Source organism: Dromiciops gliroides, chromosome 6 (genome assembly GCF_019393635.1).
Source record: "Dromiciops gliroides isolate mDroGli1 chromosome 6, mDroGli1.pri, whole genome shotgun sequence".
Lineage (NCBI taxonomy): Eukaryota > Metazoa > Chordata > Mammalia > Microbiotheria > Microbiotheriidae > Dromiciops > Dromiciops gliroides.
The window spans coordinates 252,620,624-252,645,850 of record NC_057866.1 but is presented as its reverse complement, the minus strand read 5'-3'; the positions used below and the strand labels follow the sequence as shown (position 1 = coordinate 252,645,850).

General features: G+C 40.2%; 1 protein-coding gene across 1 annotated transcript in view; it reads right to left on the bottom strand.

Annotated features, from left to right (window-relative positions):
- Window positions 1-25,227, bottom strand: part of PRKG2 (protein kinase cGMP-dependent 2) — a 128,453-nt gene that overhangs the window by 5,415 nt on the left and 97,811 nt on the right. The window contains exons 15-16 of the mRNA XM_043971072.1: window positions 18,345-18,508; window positions 730-852 (exon numbers count right to left, since the gene is read on the bottom strand). Of these exons, the coding sequence (XP_043827007.1) occupies window positions 730-852; window positions 18,345-18,508 (287 nt within the window). The remainder of the gene's footprint in view (window positions 1-729; window positions 853-18,344; window positions 18,509-25,227) is intronic.

Genomic DNA, 25,227 nt, shown 5'->3' with positions numbered 1-25,227 from the left:
CAGAAACATTCTGAGTTTGCCAGAATGTAACATATTAAATAATTTTCCTTGTGTGATATTTTCTGGTTATTGAGATCTACTGAAAATTAAACAAGAATGATAGAAATTTTCCATCATAAGACTTAAGGGAAAAATATTCTTGGGGGGTTGGGGAGTCTGCAATAGACTATATGAGACTTTTAAAACATTGCCTCATGCTTAGAATAACATGGATATAAATCACTCACTGCCTTGTTAACCTAGATTTCAGAATTCTCTTTTTCACTGTAACAGAGAAAGATATTTCTCAAGATTAACCTTGACTGATAAAGAAACTTGTGAAAACTGCAAATATAAGCAGCATGAGGGTTAACTCACAGTCTTAGACCGCTATACCCTGTAAGGTAAAATGTGGCCCCTCCTTCTATAATTACAAAGTTTAGATATTGACTGAAAAGATTTTGCTTTTTGGTCCAGATATGATTTCAGCTACACAGCTGGGGCACCGAGAGGTTACATAACCTGTCCATTGTCAACATAGATAAGCATGCATTGGAGGTCCTGAGCTTAGGTATTCCTGACTGCAAGGCTGGTCTTCTCTCCACTGGAGTATGTTGCTTCTCAGTGAACCAGAAAGTCATGTAAAGTTACCTAAATATCTTCTATTGTGGAGAAAAGCATGCGGGGACTTAACTACTCATAAACAAGGGGGTTATTTCAATTATATGCTGCTATCATTAGTTATGCTACCTGCAAAGTCGGCGAATCAAATCTTCAGGACGTCGTGTTACCTTCTTGGGAAAATCTATTTTCTCGATTCCTTTGAGAATCAAATTATAAGTCACCATCTGATCAATCCCAGAAAATGGAGGGCTAGAGAAACGTAAGTATAGAACACATTTTTTACACTGACAATCAAAAAGCAGCAACATTCCAAGGACTGTTCTATGAAAGACCAAATTCAATCAGAAAAAAAAAAAGCCCCAAGCTTTAATACAGAAATTGGTTTTAGGGTTATACCTTGGTTTATACATGTAAACATTTTGGTTACTGTTTGATCTGAAATGTGATACTGATTACAGTTCTTGGATGTTTGGCCTAATGAAGCTGCTTTAGACCTTCTACTTCTGACCCCTATAGCCTGAGATGATGAGAGTATGATCTTTTGGGGCAATGGTGTCAAACCAAAATATAAATGGGGCCACTAATCCATACATAAGGATCCCTACGGGGCCATACTGATTTAGTTTTAAAATGCAGTATTACCTATATTTTATTGTATTTTTATATATTTTGTTAAATATTTCTGAACTACATCTTACTCTGGACTGTATTGCCCTTGGGGGTGTTGTCCCAACAGTGTTTGACACCTCTGCAGTAGGTTGTAGAATCCATTAGAATCAAGCTTAGCTATGGTGCTATTTCTCATTGTCCCTGCCGTCAGTGCAGTGATTGATTTTTGCAAATGCTTTCTGAATTGGTACTTCTCTTTTTGTAGGAGAGAAAGAGCTGCACTTATATTAGAAAATATCACTTGCATCAATGGAAAATAAAAAACATTGTATATTACTTATTTTATCCATGAGGAACCACTGAATGAAATCAGACTTTTAAAATCTTTCCTTAACACAAACCAAGTTCCTCTTCTAAAAATCCTTTGCTTTTAAAATAAATTGACTTTAAATCAAAGACAATGACTTTTCATAATGTGCTATTCCTCCCAGAGAGCCATCTCTTATAACAGAAAGAGGAAAGAAATTGGTTCAACAAACTAAGCAACACATTAAAAACGTTGAAACTATAGAAAGTGTTTCTTTGGGATCAAACTTGGTCATTATAATTTTACAGCAACACATTCACTCTAATTACTTTTTTTTTCTTTTTAAAATTCATTTTATTTTTAACTCTAAATTCTCTTTCCAACATTCCTCCCCCACTAACCATGCAAGAAAAAACAAACCTCATTACAAACACATATAATCAAGTGAAACAAATTCCTTCATTAACCATGTCCAAACGTGTATGTGTGCATATGTAAAATGTTACATAATACATATATGCATATATTCATGTGATGTGTATATGCAAACACACACATATATGCCTAAATATGCACTCTCAGTCATCACCTTTCTTTCTGGAGGTGAGTGACATGTTTCATCACAGGTTTTCTGAAACTGAGGTTGGCCACTATGTTGATTCCGTGATCAATACAATGTTCCTAAGTCTTTCAAAGCTGTTTGTCTTTACAATATTGTTTTTTACTAGTTCTACTCATTTAACTTTGCATCAGTTTATACAAGTTTTTCTGAAACTACCTGTTATCATTTCTTATAGAAAAATAGGATTCCATCACATTAATATATGATAATTTGTTTAGCCATTCCCCAGTTGATGGATACCCGCCTTGATAATCAATTATTTGCCACCATAAAAAGAGCTACTATAAAAAGTTTGCTTTTCATCTTTCTTTGTTCTTTTTGGGGTATAGAACTAGTGCAATATTATTGGGTCAGAGTAATCACAGTTTAATGACTTTGGGGGCATGGTTTGAAATCACTGGACCATTCCACAGCTCTTCTAATAGTGCACGAATGTATTTGATTTTCCACAGCCCTTCCAGAATTTATCATTTCACTTTTTGGTCAATTTTGCCAATATGATTGGTGTCAGGTTGAATCCTAAGAGCTGTTTTAATTTTCATTTCTATAATTATAGTGACTTAGAGGATTTTTTTCATATGGCTTAGATTCATTCCTCTGAAAATTGCCTACTGACATCCTTTGACCATTTATTAATTGGGAAATGGATCTTATTCTTATAAATTTGGCTCAGTTCCCTACATGTCAGAAATTGTACCTTCATCACAGAAACACTACATAGACTTGTTCACAATTTCCTGGTTTTCTTCTCCTTTAGCTTCATCAGTTTTGCTTGTGTACAAACTTTGGGGGCTTTTCTTGGGGGGGGGGGGCAATGGGAGTTAAGTGACTTGCCCAGGGTCACACAGCTAGTAAGTGTCAAGTGTCTGAGGCCAGATTTGAACCCAGGTCCTCCTGAATCCAGGGCCAGGGCTTTATCCACCGCACCACCTAGCTGCCCCTTATATACAAACTTTTTAACAGTAACCAAAACTGTAAATTTTGCTTCCTATGTCCCTCTCTCTCTCTTATTTGATCATGAATTTTTCCCCACCCATAAATCTGACAGGTGGTTTCTTTCATACTGCTCTAATTTGTTTATAATATAGCTCTTTATGTCTAAATGATGTGCCCATTTGGAACTTATCCTGGTATATGGTGTGAGATATTAGTTTGTCCCCATTTTTTGACAGAAAGCTTTCCAGTTTTCTCAACAATTTTTGTTTAATAGTGAGTTCTTGACCCAGTAGCTGGAATCTTTGGGTTTATAAAACACTAGGAAGACATGGTCATTTGCTTCTGTATATGGTGTACCTAATCTGTTCTACTGATTGACCTCTCCATTTCTTATGCAGGACCAAATTGCTTTTATGACTATAGCTTTGTAGTACAGTCTGAGATCTGGTACTAAGCTCCCTTCCCACTTTTGTTCATGAATTTCCTTCATATTCTTGACCCTTTTGTTCCTTCAGAAGAATTTTGTTACTATTTTTTCTAGCTCTATAAAGTAATTCTTTAGTGGTTTGATTGACATGGGACTGAATAAGAAAATTAAAGTAGTATTGTCATTTTACAATATCAGCTTGGTTTACACATGAGAATTTAATATTTTCTAATTATTTAGGTATCTATTTCTGTAATGAGTATTTTATAATTGTGTTTAAGAGTTCCTGTGTATATCTTGACAATGTAGAGTCACAACTATCTGTTGTTATTTTAAATGGGGGTCTATTATCTAATTTGTCTAAAATTCTATTTGGGTTCTTCTTTTTATTTTGTTGTTGGATCTATTTACATATTGGAGTGGGGTAAATTTAAGTCCTCACTGTTATAATTTTATTATTTCTCCCTGTAACTTATTTAATTCTTAAGAATTTAGATGCCATGTCATTTGGTACACATATCTTTATATTGATATTAATTCATTGTCATTGGTAACTTTTAGCAAGATAAAGTTTCCCTAGTTATTTCTTTTGATTAGGACTATTATTGCTATTGCTCTGTTTGATGTCATGATTGCTTCCTCTGTCTTTTTCACTTCAGCTGAAGCTTAAAAATTTTTACACCAGCCCTTTAGCTTGAACTGTGTCTATCTTTCTCTTTTAAGTGTTTTTTTTTTTTTTTTTTGGTGAGGCAATGAAGGTTAAGTGACTTGCCCAGGGTCACATAGCTAGTAAGTGTCAGGTGTCTGAGGCCAGATTTGAACTCAGGTCCTCCTGAATCCAGGGCTGGTGCTTATCTACTGTGCCACCTAGCTGCCCCCATTAAGTGTATTTTTTGTAAACAATATATTGTTAAATTCTGGTTTCTAATGCATTCTTCTAAATTCTTGTTTTTTAATGGGTGGGTCCATCCCATTTAACAGTTATGATGTTAACTATGTATTTCCCTCCATCCTATTTTTATACTTTTGCTTCTCTTCATTTCACACTCCCCTTTAAAAATTTGTTTTGCTTCCAACTAATTTCTCCCTTAATTCCCCCTCCTCCTTCCCTTAACGGTTTCCCTTAACTTCTTTCCCTCTTATTTACCTGTTCAATAAAAGGTGTTGCTGTACCTAACTCTGTGTGTGTGTGTGTGTGTGTATGTGTGTGTGTGTATTCTTCTCTTTGATCTGTTCAAATGAGAATGAGGTTCAAATATCACCTATCTCCTGATCTTGATGTACAGAATTCTATTTGAGCATTCTATTTCTATGTGATAATTTTACCCTTTCCTCTCCCTACCTCCTCTTCTAATACATTCCTCTTTTCCTCCCTTCCCATTCTTATAAGATCATTAAAATATAACAGAATCACATGCAGTCAGCCCTCTATTTGGAGTCTTTCTGTGGTCCCTGATAATGATAGAGTTCTGAGGAGACACATGTATCACTTCCCCATTTAAGAATGTACAGTTTAGGGGGGCAGCGAGGTGGCGCAGTGGATAAAGCAACATCCCTAGATTCAGGAGGACCTGAGTTCAAATCTAGCCTCAGACACTTGACATTTACTGGCTGTGTGACCCTGGGCAAATCGTTTAACCCTCATTGCCCCTTAAAAAATGTACAGTTTAACAGTATTTTGTCTCTTATGAATGCTGTGAGAAATAATTATTAATAATCAGTATCTTGGGGGACCCAGGGATCTCCCCTTCTTTAAGACAAGTTCTCCTTAAGAGATTCCATCAAATCTCATCTGGGTCAAACCTAACCCCAGGCTACAAAGAATCTTTGATTGAGACAGATCATTTTGTCTATATAGTCCAAGAACATTACTGATGAGATTAAACCAAAACCAGGTGGAAAAGTATTTTGAGTGGGGTCTTGCATTATTTCTCTTGATGTCTTCCCTGGACTTCATTTTAATATAACCCACCTCCAATCATGTCAACCAATAAGATTTGAGTTATGTCAATCAATTAGGTTTGATTGATGTGTGATGGACCTCCAACAGTGGGAAGGGTATATAAACCAAGACCCAACAATGAGGAGGGTTCTTTGGTCTGAGAGAAATGGCCATAGACCTCCTTTTATTAATAACCCTCTGGCCATATTAATAAAATGATTAAATTACCCAGAAATCATGTTCCCATTATTTTTAACCAAGACAGTGTTCACTGATGTTTACTTTTCAATACTTCTTTTGACTTCTGTGTTCCTATCAAATTTCCCATTCACTTCAGTCTTTTAATCAGGAATATTTTGAAGTTCTCTATTTCACTAAAGTCCCATACCCCCACCCCTTTGAAGGATAATACTGAGTTTTGTTGGGTGAAGTTATTTTTGGTTATAAGCCTAGATATTTGGCCTTTTGGCGTATTCAATTTTTGCTCTCTACTCATGTGGAATAATATGTAATCCTTAGTACTTGAATTCTTTTTCTTTTTCTTTTTTTTATGGCTGCTTGCAGTATTTTCTTTTTCCTTGACCTGAGTGCTTTGGATTTTGACTATTACATTCCCAGTTATCATTTTCAGATTCATTCAGGAGGTGATTCTTTCAATTTCTACTTTGCTTTCTGTTTTTATTTTAATTTAATTTTAATATATTTATTTCAATTTATTCTGCCTTCTAGTTCTAATAGTGGTTTTCTTTAAATTTAAGTTTAAATCTTTAAAGAGTTCTTATAAGATGATTCTTAAATTATCTCTTTTCAATCTGTTTTCTAGGTCAGTTGCTTTTAAAAGCTATGAGATTGGGGGCAGCTAGATGGCACAGTGCATAAAGCATTGGCCCTGGATTTAGGAGGACCTGAGTTCAAATCTGACCTTAGACTCTTGAGACTTACTAGCTGTGTGACCCTGGGCAAGTCACTTAACTCTCATTGCCCTGAAACAAAAAAGGAAAAAAAAAGAGGTAGATAAGTAGGGGCAGCTGGATGGCACAGTGGATGGAGCAGTGGCCCTGGATTGAGGAGTACCTGAGTTCGGGTCCAGCCTCAGACACTTGGCACTTACTAGCTATGTGACCCTGGACAAGTCACTTAACCCCCCATTGCCCCACCAAAAAAAAAAAAGCTATGAGATTTTTTCTGTTTAAAAGAAACATGTCTTAATGTTTCATGGTCATTAGCTTCTATTTAGTGAATTCTTTCTTTGATGAGGTTTTATACTTCTTGTTCCATGCTATTAATGCTCTTTTCATATCTTTCTTCCAGAATTCTCATTTCTCTAACTACTCTCATTTAGTTTTCTAAATCATTTTTATCTCTACTTTTTCTAAACTTCTATCTTTTTCAGAAATTCTATTTGGATTTGTGCACAAGCTGAATTTTTCTTTGAGGCTTTAGTTGTAGATGCTTTTAAGTCATTCTCTTTTCTTGAGTTTTTTGTCTTGACTTTCCCTCTTACCATACTTGCTCTCCATAGTGAGATTCTTTTTGCTTGTTCATTCTTCCAGGTTACTTCTTGACTTTGGATTATATGTGAGGGCTAGACTCTGCACACTTATGAGGGGAATGCCTGGACTGAGCTTCTGCCCTTTTACATTGTTCTACTGCTTTTCCATTTCAAACTTTCACATCTATAAGCTTATAGTGCTCCCGAAATGAGGTGATCTGGAGTGGTCTTTTCACTGCCCCCTCCTCCCCCCCCCCCCCCCGTAAGAGGTCTACAAATTCCTGAACTAGAAATCCATGATTGGAAGTTTTAGTAGGCTGTTACTAGATTCAGAATGGCAGATTGAGAGGGAATGAACTATGGGCTCCTTGTTAGTCTGGGATTCCTGTCATGATTATTTCATTGCAAGTTTCAGTGTTGCCTTGAGGCTAGACCCAAGTCATTGCTCTGCTCCAGGTGCCAGAGCCACAGAGCTACTGTTTGCTTGCGAACTTATTTCTCCATTAGTTCACAGTGAGGACTCATGATTGAATTTAATTATTTTTATCCTTTCTATAAAGTTTGTTCTGCTAGCTGAATTTTGTACTTTTTAACTAGTACCAAATAGTTCTGATGATAAAATAAAGGGATCATGCCTAGACATGTGACATTATTGATATCAGAGGACCCCTCCCCCTCTACCTATGCAGGTCAACATTTCCTTGCAACTTATGATCTTGGCAAGCTATCTACAGCACTAAGACATGAAGTGACTTGCCTAAAGTCACATAGTTGGTATATTTCAAAAGGTAGGACTTGAACTCAGGTCTTTCTGGTTCAGATTATCATTTTTTATCCACTATACCATGGCCCTTTTTAGCCTATGGTCTGGAAATGCTTACTTCTCCTTCTTCCTAACTTTTTCATTATTTCCTTTGATATTATAAATCTTTTATTCCTCCAAATAGTTTTAATTACTATTTTGCCTAATACTATAAAACAGATGTCAAGCATATGAACCACATGCAGCATATAACACTCCCTAGTGCAGCCAAAACCAGATTAAAATGTAATTGGGGGGGGCAGTTAGATGGTGCAGTGGATAGAGCAGTGGCCCTGGATTCAGGAGGACCTGAGTTCAAATCCGGCCTCAGACACTTGACACTTACTAGCTGTGTGACCCTGGACAAGTCACTTAACCCCAACTGTCTCACCAAAAAACAAACAAACAAACAAAACTGTAATTGGGAAATATTTAGCAAAAATAATAAAAATACAATTAAACATAGATAATACTAATATGTAGTTTTCTAAGCTAATATGAGGACTACAAGGAACCTTGTGTATAGCTTTGTGGGCTTTATTTCTATTTGAGACAACACAGCCATAAATACTGTTTTGTTCATTTGACTGGTGTAACACTATATTGATAAATTAATTTTGATAATACTGCCATTTTTATCATGTTGGCCCATGAGCACTGAATATTGCTTGATGTAGTTAAGGCATTCATTAGTTGTTCCTAGGAAACATTTTGTAGTTATACAAGAAGTGAGAATCCTTTGGAGATAGCTTCCTGGATATTTTGTTCATTTTCTAGTTATGTTGATCCTTCTGGTTTTTTGTTACTTAAGTATAGAACCCCATTCTGTCCTCACTTCCTCAAAATATACAGACTGTCAGGTTGGGTTTCTAGACAGACAACTGCTACCTTAGATTCTAGGAGTAACCCTATGGTTGACCATTTTTAACACTGTAGTCCCAGAACCCAAACCATATGATTCACATTAACAGTCACCCAAAAGATTTCAATTTACTCCTAGAAAAGACAGTTGTTCAGGTGGCATAGCAAAAAATAGTAGTTAGAACATATTGAACCCCCTCCAAAAAACTAGCCAACACACATTGTCTGGGAGGGTAGAAAGTGGGCATAACTTTAAATTTTTAAAGTGCAATGTTGGTAGGGCACATGTATAAGGGACACATCGTTAAGGTGAATCACAACAACACAAATGCAGGGTCTTAGATGTCCTTTCTTTGCCTGGATAGTCTGCCAAAAGTTCCCTGATGAATGGGGTGTTCATGTCACTCTGCTGCTAGGCTGGGCTGACGACCACAGAAAACAGATGGACAAGTGAATCAGCTGGGCTTGCTCCCTGGAGGGCATCGTGTTTGTTGGAAGTACTGGAATGGGCCAGTCATTCAGCTGCTGGGCTGGTTTGGAAATCCTACACAGCCCAGTTCACTCTGTCCAAAAGCTGATCAAAGTCAGGCAGCTTTCATTTGTATGCAAGACTAATTAGGTATTCCTTCAACTCTCTGGGATATCTCATGCCTTTCCACACCTGATCCAGTCTAACCCATCTATTTCCTTTAGTTTCATTCATCTTCTCTCCATCAGTCTTGGATTGTCTATCCAAGTTACAAACCTGAAGACCCTTTCCTCTTTCTTGCTGAGTGACACTGAACGACACTGACATACAGGAGACATGCAGTCCTATGACTGCCAAATTACTTTTCTAGTTTGAAGCATTCCTGCTTTGTGACTTCAGGTTCTGAAATCTCTAAATTCTGTAGAATTACAAAGGGATGTGCCTTTAGGATTTTCTTTTTTTTTAGTGAGGCAATTGGGGTTAAGTGACTTGCCCAGGGTCACACAGCTAGTTAAGTGTTAAGTGTCTGAGGCCGAATTTGAACTCAGGTACTCCTGATTCCAGGGCCAGTGCTCTATCCACTGCACCATCTAGCTGCCCCGCTTTAGGACTTTCTAGGAGTCTACCTGGTTTCTGACCTGACCAGAAACTCTGAGGGTCTTCCCCTCCCTGATTAATTCTTTTGGGAAGGCAAACTAGGCCACCTTTTACCTCATTTTTTACCTAGCCTTTAACTACCAAATGCGTGATGCCTCAGACAAACTGAGACCCGGGAGGGACCTTAGCTGAAAAAGGGCCAGGTCTCCCACTGCATTCTGGGCCGTCTTGGCCTATATCTTACCATTGGAGAAAGTGAGACTGCCTCAAATCCAATTCACTTGTAAGTCAAAACACCATCTTCCTGAAGCCATCGGTCTTTAAGAATGAAGAATGAACAACAAGGAGTCTGCCTTTCTTTTCATTTCAGATTCCCGTCAATGCCCTGGTGTTTTGGTCACGCTTCTGAACCAGACATCCCACATTTGGGGGGTATGTGGCTTGGGCGTTTCTGAGGAAAGTCTTCACACTGGCCTCTGGTGCCACCACAGTGAAACACAATATGTCATAAGGCAGGGAGGCCTAACGGCCTCTGTAGTCTTATTCTTAGTACTTGAGATGGCTTTGTTTTTTCCCCCAGGCCAGTCCTGGCAGTATCTGTCCCCAGATCCCCTCTCTGATGATCACATCACTATGCAGTATTCACTTATTCTTTGTGAGAGTCTTGATCATGAGTTACCAAGTGCTTTCTGATGTTCCATTATTGCCAGGAATTTTAGAGGAATTCACATTTTCTGGTTACTCGCAGGAAAAAAAAAGGCATCTTGTCATTTTCTTCCTATTGCTTGGGGGCAGCTAGGTGGTGCAGTGGATAAAGCACTGGCCCTGAATTCAGGAGGACCTGAGTTCAAAGCCAGCTTCAGACACTTGACACTTAACTAGCTGTGTGACTCTGGGTAAGTCACTTAACCTTCAATGCCCCGGAAAAACAAACAAAAACCCCTATTGCTTAGCAAGTACTTCACTTCTCCCCAGAGTTTCAATTGCATCTTACAAGATGCTCTCAATATCCTCTCAAGTTCCAAAGCACTCTTCTATCCAAGAGTCCTCTGCAAGGGATCAGAGCTCGAGGGATGTAATATTCATATTCCTTACATCCATCTCTATATTTGTAATGGATACAAGAATGCAACAGATTAATTAGTACTTGAGCATTCAAATGAGCAAAAGTCATCTTGTAGGAACTGGTCTAACTTGTAAAGGGAACACACCAGAGAAGAGGCTGCCCAATGACATCCCAGACAAAAAGAAAGATGCTCGTTCTTCTCTAGAGGGTTTCTGTATAACTAAGGGATCCATGGACAGGCTTTATAAATGAGAGCACCCAAAAGTGTCCCATAAACGTTCCCACACTATGGGGTCTTTGAGATCCTTTCCCCATTTTACACAGATGGTGCCCCCAGAGGGAGGACTAAACCCTCTAGTAACAGGGGTGACCATTCCTACTACTGTTGTTCATGACCTCTAAACATCATTTTTACCATTAACAGTCAGTCAGTAGGGGGCAAGTAGGTGGCACAGTGGATAAAGCACTGGCCTCGGATTCAGGAGGACCTGAGTTCAAATCCAGCCTCAGACACTTAACTAGCTGTGTGACCCTGGGCAAGTCACTTAACTCTCATTGCCCTGCAAAAAACCAAAAACAAAAACAAAAACAGTCAGCCAGTAGACTCAATAGTCTTTTTTTTAAAAAAAACTCATTTACTCAAATGGCAAAAACCAGAAGTTATAGACTATCTCTGCCAAAACCTGGAGTTCTCTGACCCCCAAAGATAGAGAGAAGGGGTGGAGAGAAGGGAATGCAGGCCCAGCCTTATTTAGTGAAGTGTATTGTGGTAGGAATAACCAAGACAACTCAAACTGTGTTTCTGCAGGGCCCAGGTGTCCTTTCCTGGTTTGGGGAGTCCTCATGAAGTTTCCTTTAAAGAAGGCATTGATGCTGGCAATGAACGGGACCTCAACCGTTAAGGCTCTCGGGGAAACATGGACTCTCTGCGATGGTGACTCAGCTGGACCTGTTCCTGGCAGCACGGGATATGGTGTTTCTGCCAGAGAAGTATGATGACTTTTGGATGGGCCCCTTACAGGTATCAGGACCCACAAGCTGATCTATTGGACTCCCTGGGCTGGTTCTTTGATGGGTCCTGCGGCCACCCCTGGTAGATGTTTTAGGCTTGGAGAGGTGTGTTCGATTCTGCTCTTTCAGCTGAGATGCTAGCTAGGATGGATGATCTTTCGGAAGGTTGGAGACCTTTGGCCCAGTGTTGGAAGAAGCTTCTCCAATTCAGCTCTGGGGCTACTGGCCTTCCAGGAACGGGGTGGGATAGATCCATTCTCTGTCCGTCCTCCTGCTGGACAATTCTTCTCAGCTCAGTCAGGTTCCCTCAGTGCAGCCCATTTGTGATGAGCATTTCCCAGATTCCAGCTGGGTCTTAAGTGAAAAGAGTGACTGGAAATAAATGACTGAAGTAATTTGTGCCCAGAGATAAGTTCATTGCCTTTTTCATATGCAAATGAAGCACTCAAAGCCTCCCATCCCTTCCAATGGGTACAATGCTTTCTTTATTCCTCAATGGGGCTCACACTTAGATTTCATTTTCTCTTATGACCTCACTCTTTCATTACATAGACATGTTCTTGGTTTGGGGGGGGTATATTTTATATCCCAATTCTTTACTAAAATGGTTTATTATCTCAACTACAGATCTCCTAGAATTCTTCAAATAAACCATAATGTTATCAGAAAATGGGAATGTGTGTCCTCTCTGCCGATCTTGATGCTTTTTTAGCATTTCTACAAAGATGGTAAATAATACTTGGGAAAAGTGGGCAACCTTGTTTTATCTCTCTATTCGTGGGGAAACCTGCTGTTTCTCCAGTTGTCACTATCCCACAAAAGCCTATTCCTTTTTCTGTCAAGCAGCTGGGTGGTGCAGTGGATAGAGCGCTGGTTCTGAAATTGGGAGGACCTGACTTCAAATCTCTCCTCAGACACTTACTGTGTAACGCTGGGCAAGTCACTTCACCACAATTGCCTCAAATATCCAGGGCCATCTCCAATCATCCTGACATATATCTTTCCACTGGACCCAGATGGCTCTGGAGGAGAGAGTGAGGTTGGTGACTTTGCACAGCCCTCCCTCATTGAAATCCAATTCAGTGTAAGTCATGACATCACCCCAATGTCATGGCCTTCTTCAAGAATGAAGGAAAAACAATAACATTCCTTTTTCTACCTGGCACTGTGCTTCCCTCATGTGTCTGTTGGTTTTTCATATTTAAATGGTTTCCTTGATTTTCTGGTTTGTCTGGGTTTCTCTTTCTTAATTTTTGGTTTTATATAGTTACTTTTCAATATGTTAAAGAGTCATCTCTGCCTTTGAATTTGGGGGTTAGAGTTAAAGCATAAATGGGGTGTTGTGCTTCATCAGTGATATTTTTCTGATGTATTGATATAGTCATGTCATACTCATGGGTGTTTTCTTTTCAATTTGATTGTTGATTGTTAATTATTTTCCTAGTGTTGAATTATCCTTGCATCCCTGCTATAAATCCAACTTGATTTAATGAATGATTTTTTAAATAAATTGTTGTAGTCATTTTGCCAGGATATTTTTTTAAAAGTTTTCAATTGACATTCATTTACAACATTTGATCTATAGTTATCTTTAATTGTTCCCTGGTTTAGATGTTGTTGTTGAGTCATGTTTGACTCTGTGACCTCATGGATCATGCTATCCATGGAGTTTTCCTGAGAAAGAGACTAAAGTAGCTTGTCATTTCCTTCCCCAGTGGATCCTTTTGTCAGATAAATTGAGGTTAAATGACTTGCCCAAGGTCACATAACTAGAAAGTGTCTGAAGCTGGATTTGAGCTCAGGTCTTTCTGACTCTGGGCCCAGTGTTCTTTTCACTGAGGTAGCAGCTACCAGATTAGATGTTAGGGTATTTTTATCTCACAAAAGGATTTCAATTTTCTTTTCTTTTTTCTTTTTCTTTTTTTTTGCAGGGCAATGGGGGTTAAGAGACTTGCCCAGGGTCACACAGCTAGTAAGTGTCAAGTGTCTAAGGTCAGATTTGAACTCAGGACTTCCTGAATCCAGGGCTGGTGCTTTATCCACTGCGCCACCAGCTGCCCCACCCAGGATTTCAATTTTCCAGAATAATTTCTGTATAGGAAAATAACAATTTTTTTTGTTGTTGTTTTTGCTTTTTTTGGTGAGGTAATTGGGGTTAAGTGACTTGCCCAGGGTCACACAGCTAGTAAGTGCCAAGTGTCTGAGGCTGGCTTTGAACTCAGGTCCTCCTGACTCCAGGGCCAGTGCTCTATCCACTGCGCCACCTAGCTGTCCCAATAACTTGATTTTTAAAAAAAAATGTTTTATAAAAGGGTCTAGTCAAAGGTTTCCCTCTCTTCTCCCTCCCTTACACCCTTAGATAGTTCCTTTATAGCTAGTTCACATTCTTTTTCTGAAACTGGATTATTTAAGATCTTTAGTTGGTATTGTCCATGTGGATATTTTATATATATATCGGGGGGGGGGGGGCAGGGCAATGGGGGTTAAGTGACTTGCCCAGGGTCACACAGCTAGTAAGTGTCAAGTGTCTGAGGCTGGATTTGAACTCATGTCCTCCTGAATCCAGGGCCGGTGCTTTATCCACTGTACTACCTAGCTGCCCCTGATATTTTATATTTTTAATGATAATAATCTAATTTTTTGAGTTCTCAGTTTTGCTGCCATGTAATTACAGATAATAGATTCTGATAATTCATTCAATTATTTTCTAGGTTTGTTGCTTTTGTTGTTTTCCCGGGGTTCCTTTAAGCACAATCTAATTTTCTTATTTATCCCTCTTGATGATACAAATTTTTATTATTTCTTTGCCTCATAGCATAATCATAACTCCTGCTATTTTGGTTTTGCCTGACACATAGCAAATTTTGTTCTAGCCTCTCATTTTGAAACTATTTATTTTGGTTTTAAGATGTGTTTCTTATATAAAACAGTTGTAGGACCCCTCCATATTCTTGTAATCTATCAGTCCTGTCATGACTTCATTTGTATCCCTACAGAACCTAGACCCCATGATCTGACAGTTTCAACTATATTCTTACTGTAAGTGAAGAAGGTTCTGTAATCAACTTGAAGAGCTTAACCTATGGGGAGCTTTATTTTGGACTCATCACTTAGAGGTAAACTGGTTGGTTTAGATTACTTTAAATCGAAGATGAATTGATTGCTTTGGCCTATGAAAAAGAGGGTCAGTTTTTGAGTTATCCTTTTTTGGAAGATGAAAAGTAGTGAGGGGAGACCTAAAGCTTGGGGGGTGGGAGACTGTACATGGCTTTCCCCTGGCCTGGGAGCCACTCCTGGCTGCCTTGGGGCAGAAGGGCATTGTATGGTATGTGCAGCTTGAAAGAAATGTTGTTTGACCCCACGGAAAGGGCCTAAGCAGCTAGCACCTCCAGCACAGCTCACCTGACAAATGACTGTACAGCCTTTGTTTGGAGACCTCCAGAGGTGAAATTTGACACTTTCTCCACACCATTCCTTGAGCTAGAGTAAGTTTTCCTGACATCCAGCTTATTAGACCCTTTGCACCTTTCCACCCATCTCCCTTAGTTCTAGCACCAGTGTGTTTTCCATTACAGCAGACACAATTAGCTCTCAGCAAAGACAACTACTAAAATGGTGTAAAAAAACAGCAACAAAATATTCCCTCTTAACCCTGAGGGGCAGTCTTCCACAAATACTCACAATATCCTCGAGAAAAGGGGAATTGGCCTCATGGTATGTTAACTCATAAAGCATGTATGTAAGGGAACTCAACTTGGCAAACACTACTAACTCTTTTGGTCCTGTTGAACCTTAAACTCCTCTCTCTCCTCATTCTAAATGAGTCTCCCTCCTTGGTTAAGGGATTTCTGCCCCGTGGGTTGCTCCAGTGGGTTGCCTGGGGCCTGCACCTTTCCGTACCTTGATACTTAATTTCCTGGGCTAGTTTTCTCTTGAGTCCATACCTGGTTGTCTTTTTTTTTTTTTTTTTTAGTGAGGCAATTGGGGTTAAGTGACTTGCCCAGGGTCACACAGCTAGCAAGTGTTAAGTGTCTGAGGCCGGATTTGAACTCAGGTACTCCTGACTCCAGGGCCGGTGCTCTATCCACTGCGCCATCTAGCTGCCCCTGGTTGTCTTTTCTGATGTTAAAAGTCAAACCTTTAAGCTACTGGAATGACTTTCCCTCAATATCCAAGTCGGTCAAGGAGCAGTGGTTCTCTCAGTATGGGTTGTAGACCCCTGAAACCCTTTTCACAAAGTCAAAACAATTTTTATAATAAAACGAAGACATTATTTGCCTATTAAAATATTTCTCCGTTTTCCAACTATATATCTGTGTGAAATCAGATTTTCTGCGCACTCAACCAAAAAAACATCACAGCAGATTGAAGGCAGAAACAAAAAGGAGAATCCAACTGTCTTCTATTAATCCAGACATTAAAGAATTTTATAAAAATACAATGCCACTCTTCTAATTTTTTGTTTTGTTTTGGAAAATATAGTAATTTTTCACACACACACAAAAAAGTCTGATTGATTAAAATAAGTAAGAAGGAAAAGGGAGGAGGGAGGAGAGACTAACACAAGCAAGAGAGCAGATGGTTGTGATTTCACTCACATTAGCAAAAATGATGAGTCTGGAGCTGGGGTCAAAGCACAGATTATATCCTGGCACCACTACACAGTTGATAGGAACAGAATGGGAGCCAAGGGGCAGGGATGTTCTTTCCTCTATCCTTTGTCCCTTTCTCCCGAGGATGAGATACATAGATTATGGATAATAGACTCACTTTAGACTTCTTGCTTCCTTCTTGTCTTGGGAAGTGCTGACCTTTGTTCTAAATGTTTGTTTATGTCTTAGGAAAGTAAATGTTATAAAACTAATCACCATAAACCCAAACTGTGGTGATTCTACCTAGGGTCTGTCTGCCTTTCTGTCTTTCTTTTTGTCTTTCTGTCTTTCTATTTTTCTTCCTTTCCTTTCCTTTCCTTTCCTTTCCTTTCCTTTCCTTTCCTTTCCTTTCCTTTCCTTCCCTTCCCTTCCCTTCCCTTCCCTTCCCTTCCCTTCCCTTCCCTTCCCTTCCCTTCCCTTCCCTTCCCTTCCCTTCCCTTCCCTTCCCTTCCCTTCCCTTCCCTTCCCTTCCCTTCCCTTCCCTTCCCTTCCCTTCCCTTCCCTTCCCTTCCCTTCCCTTCCCTTCCCTTCCCTTCCCTTCCCTTCCCTTCCCTTCCCTTCCCTTCCCTTCCTTCCTTCCTTCCTTCCTTCCTTCCTTCCTTCCTTCCTTCCTTCCTTCTGTTATGGGCCTGGGGTACCTCAGAAATTTTCTGGGTTAAATCAAAGAACCTTCTCCTTGAGAAACTAAACCAAAGGACGGACATACCTAAAGAGATAAGTGGCATGGGATCTGGACTTGAGTTAGCTCCAGGACCACCACCCTTCATTCCAGTCTCCCCCACCCCTAGGGGAGATAAGATTAGGTGCTGCCTTTGTGGCATGAGGGGGAGAGAGATAGCTTGAGAGATCTGGAGCCACCCCTCACCCAACTTCCACAAGCCACCACCAGCAGGGGATGGTCCTCCCCCGATAAGGGAACTTTCCACAATCAGATGAAGACCTCATTGGACCACCATCAGTCCTTTATAAAAGTATCTGCCTGTCTCCTGCTTGCAGGAGAAAGATATCTCAGAGAGCTATGCCTCTGTGCCATGCCTTCTCCCCATGAGAAGAAGTCCAAGGACTTCTCTCTTGGTTTCCTTTCCCTGGCACCTAAATAAACTATTTTTTTATTCTAATTGGATTTGTGTGCAAGAGGGTGTAATTCTTTAAAGAGGAATTCCCAAGGACCCCTACCCCAAACCCCACCGATTTCCCCTATAACACTTCCTTCTTTCATTTCTTTCTATGGATAGTAACATAAGATATCTACCAATATTGATATACTTATCAATATTAATATTGATTATCATTGATATTGACATAAATTTAAACAGACATCTATCAATGAGGGATAGGAAGAGGGAAAGGAGGAGGGAGAGGGAGAAGGGGAGAGAGGAGAGGGAGGGGGAAGGGAGAAGGGGAGGAGGGAGAGGGAGAGGGAGAGAACTGGATTCCTTGTATAGAGATGAGACATTTTTGCCTAACTGAATTAGGTTGGGGGTTCAGAGTCATATTTTAAACCGTTGGAGAGGAGAGTGGGGAGGCTGGAGTCACACACTGCAATCCTAGCAAATATCTTGAGACCAGGACAATCCCGATTTTTAAAAAGCTAATTTTTAAAAGCCCCCAAAGCAGTTGAGCAAAGCATGCTCCTCTCCCTTTTCACAGGGGCAGTTGTTTGCTCTGCAGAGCTTGAAAAGAGAAGCGTACTACTATAAAAGAAGTAGAGAGGTGCTCAGAAAGGGACGGCCCTTGCCTGGAAGCAGAGTGAGTGTTGGGGGAAGGCCCCCCAAGCCAAGGTAGGGGAAGCACTGCCCATACATCCTCAGACAGAGCCTCTGGCTTAATGTGCCTTGATTGCAGCACCACCTGGTGGTGATATGTAGAATAGATGCCCCCTGTTGATTCATTATAAGGGAATTATTGATAGGTTACTTTTAAATGGACCGAATAAAAGGGCACTTACTTGCCAGTCAGTAGCTCATAGACTAGAATTCCTAGTGACCAAAAGTCTACACTGAAGTCATGCCCTTTGTTGAGAATGACTTCAGGAGCAACATACTCCGGGGTCCCGCAGAATGTCCATGTTTTCTGTCCAGATCCGATCTTCTTAGCAAAGCCAAAATCCACCTGGCAAAGAAAGGTAAGTAATTCTTCAGCATCTCTACAGGTTGGGCTCTCCTCCCTTCCTCAAGCCTGACAAGTTGGTGCTTTTAGCCTTCCAGGGACTGAAGAGGCAAAAGTCTGTATCTGTCCCTTCCATCTGGAGGAACCCCCTTCTTCCTCTTGCTTCAACATTCCCACGTTTGACGCTGCCCTCTTCCCCCTCTCCCCTATACTTACCTCCCAGACCCAAGTCTGGCTGACTCAGAGAGCAATCCCCTATCTCCCTCCCACTGCCCACCCTGCAGCCATACATCTGTGTCTACCTGTCCTTCCATGGGAAGACCTGAGCCAACCCTGCAGACTCTTCCCAAGATCTAGAGAACAAGTTCTACCCTGATCCTAGCTCCTGAGCAGGCCTCCTTTGGGATTGAAGAGGCTTATTTTTTTAATTTATGGAATTTATAGAATTTTTAAAAAAATTATAGAATAGAATTTATAGAATAAAAACATGACATGGTATTAAAAAAAAAGATGATTGCATATGAAAGTACAAAGCAAGGCTTTCTGGTGAATGGAATCCTGAAGGAGGAGGTTCACTGAGCCAAGAAAGGACCTTGATCTGAAATGCTGTGCTTTATCATTGGAATATTTTGATGACTAATTTCCTCGGAATGGGGGACTCCCAGTGAAGAAACTCCATTTACCAATGTAGCTTGGCATCTATTTTTTTTTTTTTGGTGAGGCAATTGGGGTTAAGTGACTTGCCCAGGGTCACACAGCTAGTAAGTATTAAGTGTCTGAGGCCGGATTTGAACTTGCCCCCTCCAGGCAAGTATCTAACAAATTCTCCTCTGTAAAATAGATGCCAAGCCCAGGGGCAACTAGGTGGCGCAGTGGATAGAGCACCGGCCCTGGAGTCAGGAGGACCTGAGTTCAAATGCGGCCTCAGACACTTAACACTTACTAGCTGTGTGACCCTGGGCAAATCACTTAATCCCAATTTCCTCACAAAAAAAAATAATAATAATACTTGCCTGGAGGCACTAAGATTTATGGTCATACAGACAGTAAACAGAAAAACCCACAACCCAAGCTCTAATTCAGATATGAGCTCTAAGAGGGATTTGGATCCCAGTTAATGGATAGCTTACAAGTCAGGACACTAGGTTCTCTTACCCATATAAATCAGTACCCATAACAGGAACAGAGGGAGAGAAGCCATGAAGACCTTAGACTATAACAATGAAAAAAAATGACAGGCTATAGAAATTTGGACTAGAAATAAATGAAAAATGAAGATGTTTTGAAACTAGCCATGGGAATCAGAAAGAGACATGTGCAGAAAAGGCCAAATTTTCCCCCAGATTCACCTTATGACATGTAAACCCCCTAAACACACCTCCACTGAAAAAGGGACCCGCCTCAGGGGTTGGCTTAGAACCCCAGGAACTCCAAATTAGGACAGGCCCTCCCTTGTACCTCCCTAAGGTGGAGATTATTATAATGTTACTGATAATCATTTTATCCATCCTAAAAATATAACCGTCTTTTCTTTCACTATTTGAGAGATAGCTTTCCACTTTTCTGATTCTCTCCCTGTGATCATGCACAGTATTGCAATAAAACTTGGTAAACTGAGTCACTGAGTCTTGTAATTCTTTTGAGATGACTCACAATCAATCTGACCTTATTTCCATCTAACATCAAGTATGTTTCCTAAATAAGATGTGAGTCTAACTCTCCATCTACCTTCTACTACAGAAGTGCCAAACACAGCCCACAATGCTCCCAGTCTGAGTAGAGCTAATTTCTCTGTACAAGAGTCACTCTCAACCCCATTGACCACCTACTGTTTCAAGTATATAAACTGTGAGCCCACCAACCATGATTGTTTTTGGTCTAAGAAAGTGCTAAATGACCATCCTTTTATGAATAACCCACTAGCCTTATTAATAAAATTATTAAATTACCCAGAAATTATATCTCTCAAACCTTTTTAAATGTCACAGTTCTTTGGTATCTTACATTAGGAGAACTTTTAAATGTACAGGGTCACATTGTCCAAGAAAACATATTTCCCAAGGTTTAGGGTGGCAGCTTAAGTCCAATAACTTGGAAAAATCCCCAGAAAGGAACCCACCATAGCACAAGTGCTTCTGATACAAGAGTTGCACACAAGTCAGGGAAGATTCTCTCCTCTTCCAAAGAAAACTAAAACAGCATAATTTGAAGTGGGATTCTTTCACCCGCATGGGATTACTCACTAAGACTATTGTACATTTAGGAGGCTGTCAAGGATATTAAGAAGTAATTTTGAAATGAGCTGAGCTCTGTACACAGAGCAAGGGAATTGGTGTGGGACTTCCCACCTAACTTTGTAAGCCTGGGGTTTAATGGACAAGGAAGCAATGTTTAATTTTATTTTTATGTCTAAATAAATGAAAATGCTTGAAATTGCTTTTTTTTATTCATTCGCTCATTGCATTTAAATTCTCTCCATGTATGGAAGAGAGGAGGGCCGGCCATCAATGTGTTTACAGAAGTTGCTGGAGAAGTACATTTTAGATGGAACAGCTGATTACATGTAATCTTCGTGTTGGAGGATATAGAAGAATGTAGGCTGGTCACCATTCCCATGGATATTTATGACTAAGGAAACCTCCAAAGTTCATTTGGCAGCATTCAGTTTACTACCTTTCATTGCAGATTTATGGTAGTGAGCAGATATTTAAGTGGAAAAAAAAAAAAACCTGAGGAAAAACCTTTCATCCATTAGACAAAATCATCCTTGCAAGAACTTTCTAGAGGAGCTGCCTTTGCATGGACTGATCTCTACACTTAATTCGGGTCACCTTAGATGGGAATCTCCAGTAATTAAGAGGCTGAAAAATTAACAAAAGTGTTGTGATGAATGAAAAGTCCGAGAGACATAATTTCTAGGTAATTAATAACCAACTTGTTCATTATGGCTAGCAAATAATCAATAAAATGAGGTCAGCAGCCCTCTCAGAAGCCAAAGAGGTCGCTTGGAGGCCCTGGGAGAAGTTGTCCCTGACTATGGAAATAGACTCTGATTGGTTAACAATTGATGAGAGAATTCATTTTTTTTTTTGGTGAGGCAATTGGGGTTAAGTGACTTGTCCAGGGTCACACAGCTAGTACGTGTTAAGTGTCTGAGGCCGCATTTGAACTCAGGTCCTCCTGAATCCAGGACCCGTGTTTTATCCACTGCATCACCTAGCTGCCCCTGAGAATGAATATTTTAATGAGAGATGAGTTTATTCTAATGAGGGCCTGGGAGCCTTGACTGATCTTGTCACTCTTGGACAATGGTATTCATCTCCACACCCAGATCATTCCACCTCCAGCAATCTATAGGAAGGGGTCTATCCTCCACCCAGACCACTTATCTACATCCTCTTAATTTGCTTCCCTGCATCTAGTCTCTCCCTTTTCCACTCTCTTCTCCACACAGTTGCCAACTTGATATTCCTAAACTACAGGCCTTACCATGTAACCTCCTTCTCAGGAAGCTTCAAAGGCTACTCATTGCCTCTAAGACAAAATACACGCTCATGTTTATCGTTAAGGCCTTCCCAATCTGATACCTGTCTCTCTTTCCAGACTGATTACATGTTATTCCCCCTGAGCACCCCATATCAAAGAGGAGTCTGTCATCCTTGTATATGACATCCCATTTCCAACCTTTGTTCCTGAACAGTTCTTTTTTGATAGTAAGTTACAGTCTAATCATACCAACCTCACCCTTTTCCTTTGCCCTTTGAGTGACCCACAATTCTAATTTTTTTTCAGACTATGCTATCACTTGACTCAAAGACAGATAGTTTCTCTGGTTATATATCTAGTGGTTTGTTTTTTTTTAATGAGTTTTTGCTCTAGGAAGAATTTCGGAGTCATTGAAAGGGAAATATGATGTGGTAGAGTGGACAGAGTACTGAACTTGGAGTTAGGAAGACCTCAATTCAGGACCTGCCTCAGACACTTACTGTGTGGCCCTGGGCAAGTCATTTAACTTCTGTTTCCTTCAGTTACCTCATTTGTAAAGCGGGGGTAAAATAACAGCACTCTACCTTCCTGGGTTATTATAAGGGTCAAATGAGATAATGTATGTAAAGTGCTTTGCACACCTTAAGAACTCTCTAGATGACCAACGATTATGATTAAAAGCAATTTCCCATTGGCAGTCTAGTCTGCTCTTTCTGTGCTCAGTTCTGGGTTCAGCTCATTGTCTTTCTAGCATCTACGATATGTGCCTTGGGGGCTTCTATCTTCTCACCTATCACTACTGAATAATAAGTATTCCTCATCCACTTGAAATTTCCTGTGTGTATAGTTAGGTCAAAGTCCCTTGCATGTTTAGGGATCTCATCAACACACTAGAGCATCAAGAAGACCTTGCACTCTAAAAGGAATCCTATTCCCACTTAAACTCTGTACGGGACATCCTGAAGCAGCTTAGGTGGCTCAGTGGATAGACTACGGGCCTGGAGTTGGGGACACCCAGGTTCAAATCTGGCCTCACAAACTTATTAGTTGTGTGACCCTGGAAAAGTCACTTAACCCTGTTTGCCTCAGTTCCTCATCTGTAAAATGAGCTGGAGAAGGAAATGAAAAACTATTCCAGTCTCTTTGCCAAGAAAACCCCAAATGGGGTCACAAAAAGTCAGACATGACTGAACAACAAAAGCAATTGGAAATCCTCTACGGCAATGATAAACACTTCTGGTGAGCACGGGCCTATGTGTTTTATGCATGTTCTGATCATGATACCTAGAGGACTGTTGGATTGACATCTCTGAAGTTTTAAGTTTGAATAATGCCAACATACACTTGGGACTCGCCCTGATTCTAGAGTGTCTGGCAACACAAAACCAATTTCCAATGATTCGTTTCATCTTGTTTCTCTCTCTTCCTAACTCTTGTATGTATTTGTTTAGATGTGGCTTGGGTGCCCCAGTGATGTGGAAGTTAACAGGATATGAAAGTTACTATTTTCTGGAACATGTAATTGGGGAAAAAAATTATCTTTGGTCACTTACTATAGTTCAGTCATTTTATCTCCATAACTTAAGAGTTCTGCTATGAAAAATCTTTCAAAATCTCCAAAGGTTTTCATTTCAAAGAAGAGATGCCACTGAGAATGCCTGATTCAGTGAGCGTGCGGCTAACGTGCAGCTAAGCCAACAAGGGTTCCTCATCTACTCTCATGCAGCAAAGTGACTGTAGTGCTTCAGCTTATTGGGGTGGGGGAGGGACGGGAGGGACACAGGGCTCACATCAAGATAAAAGCCTCCTTCATTAAGGGAGCTCAAGACTCCAGAGAACCTTAGTATTTGTTATTGATATAAAAGGCATCACTGAGTTGTCCACTTGTCCACCATCTCTACAAAGCTCTACCTCTTTCAATATTCTTTCAGTGCTAATGATTAGGTCTTAATTAAGAGGCAATATAACACCTTTTTTTTTTCCCCTTTGGTGAGGCAATTGGGGTTAAGTGACTTGCCCAGGGTCACACAGCTAGCAAGTGTCAAATGTCTGAGGCCAGATTTGAACTCAGGTCCTCCTGAATCCAGGGCCAGTGCTCTACCCACTGCACCACCTAGCTGCCCCAACACCTTTTTTTAATATAACCTATCAGGGGGCAGCTAGATGGCGCAGTGGTTAAAGCACCGGCCCTGGAGTCAGGAGTACCTGAGTTCAAATCCGGCCTCAGACACTTGATACTTACTAGCTGTGTGACCCTGGGCAAGTCACTTAACCCCCATTGCCTAAAAACAAACAAAAAAATAAATATAACCTATCAGACTTTATTTCTCTGCCAATGTACACTTATTAGTTGACCAGGACCTGGGCTAGGGGATCCCTGTCTAGAGGAACTTGCATTCTATTGGGAGAAACAACAGGTATTCATGTAAGTTTACACAGAATATTTTCAAAGTAAATAAAAGATCTATAATTATCAGTTAGCTTTAGAAGACCCAGGAAGCAGGAGACTGGAAACTTTGGATACTGGGTCTTTGATTTAGAGAATTTCTTCCTCGATAACCTAAGACCTCCCTAGTATAACTTGGTGGGACAGAGGAGTGAGCCTGTCATAAGAAGACCTGTGAAAGAAAATAAAAATAAAAGAAGTAATTGTGTAGGTAGGGATAAGAAGACTATCAAGAACTGAGGAATAAAGGAAAAAATGTCTCATTAAAAAAAACAAGGAAGATGACTTCCAGAAAGTTCATATTCTAGATCTGCCATTATCACTTAGGTGACCTTGGGGGAGTCATTGAAACCCAAGTTTCCTAATCTCTAAAATGGGGATGATATTTGCACCATCTGTCTAACAAGTTTGTTGTGAAGACACAAATAAGAAATGCACGTGGACTATATATCATGGGGCTGTCTTGTGACTGGCTCGGACCTTTGAATCTACGACCGAGGGCCAAATGCTGCCTTTAACAAAGTAACAACAAGATGCACAGTTTTACTGCACTGAGAATCCCACTTTCTGTTTTCATTTATGTACAAAGTTCTCCATTCTGAAATAATCCAGAAAACCTCTTTCCTTAGGTCATTTTTGGGGGGGGTCTAGATGTGTGACTTCCTTAGGATAGAGCAAAGCTTCTTAAACTGTGGGTCATGACCCCAAAATGTGTAACTGAATATGGGGGCCGGGAAAAATCTGGCAACAGTAAAAGGTTATATATACCTATTTTATATACCCATATAGC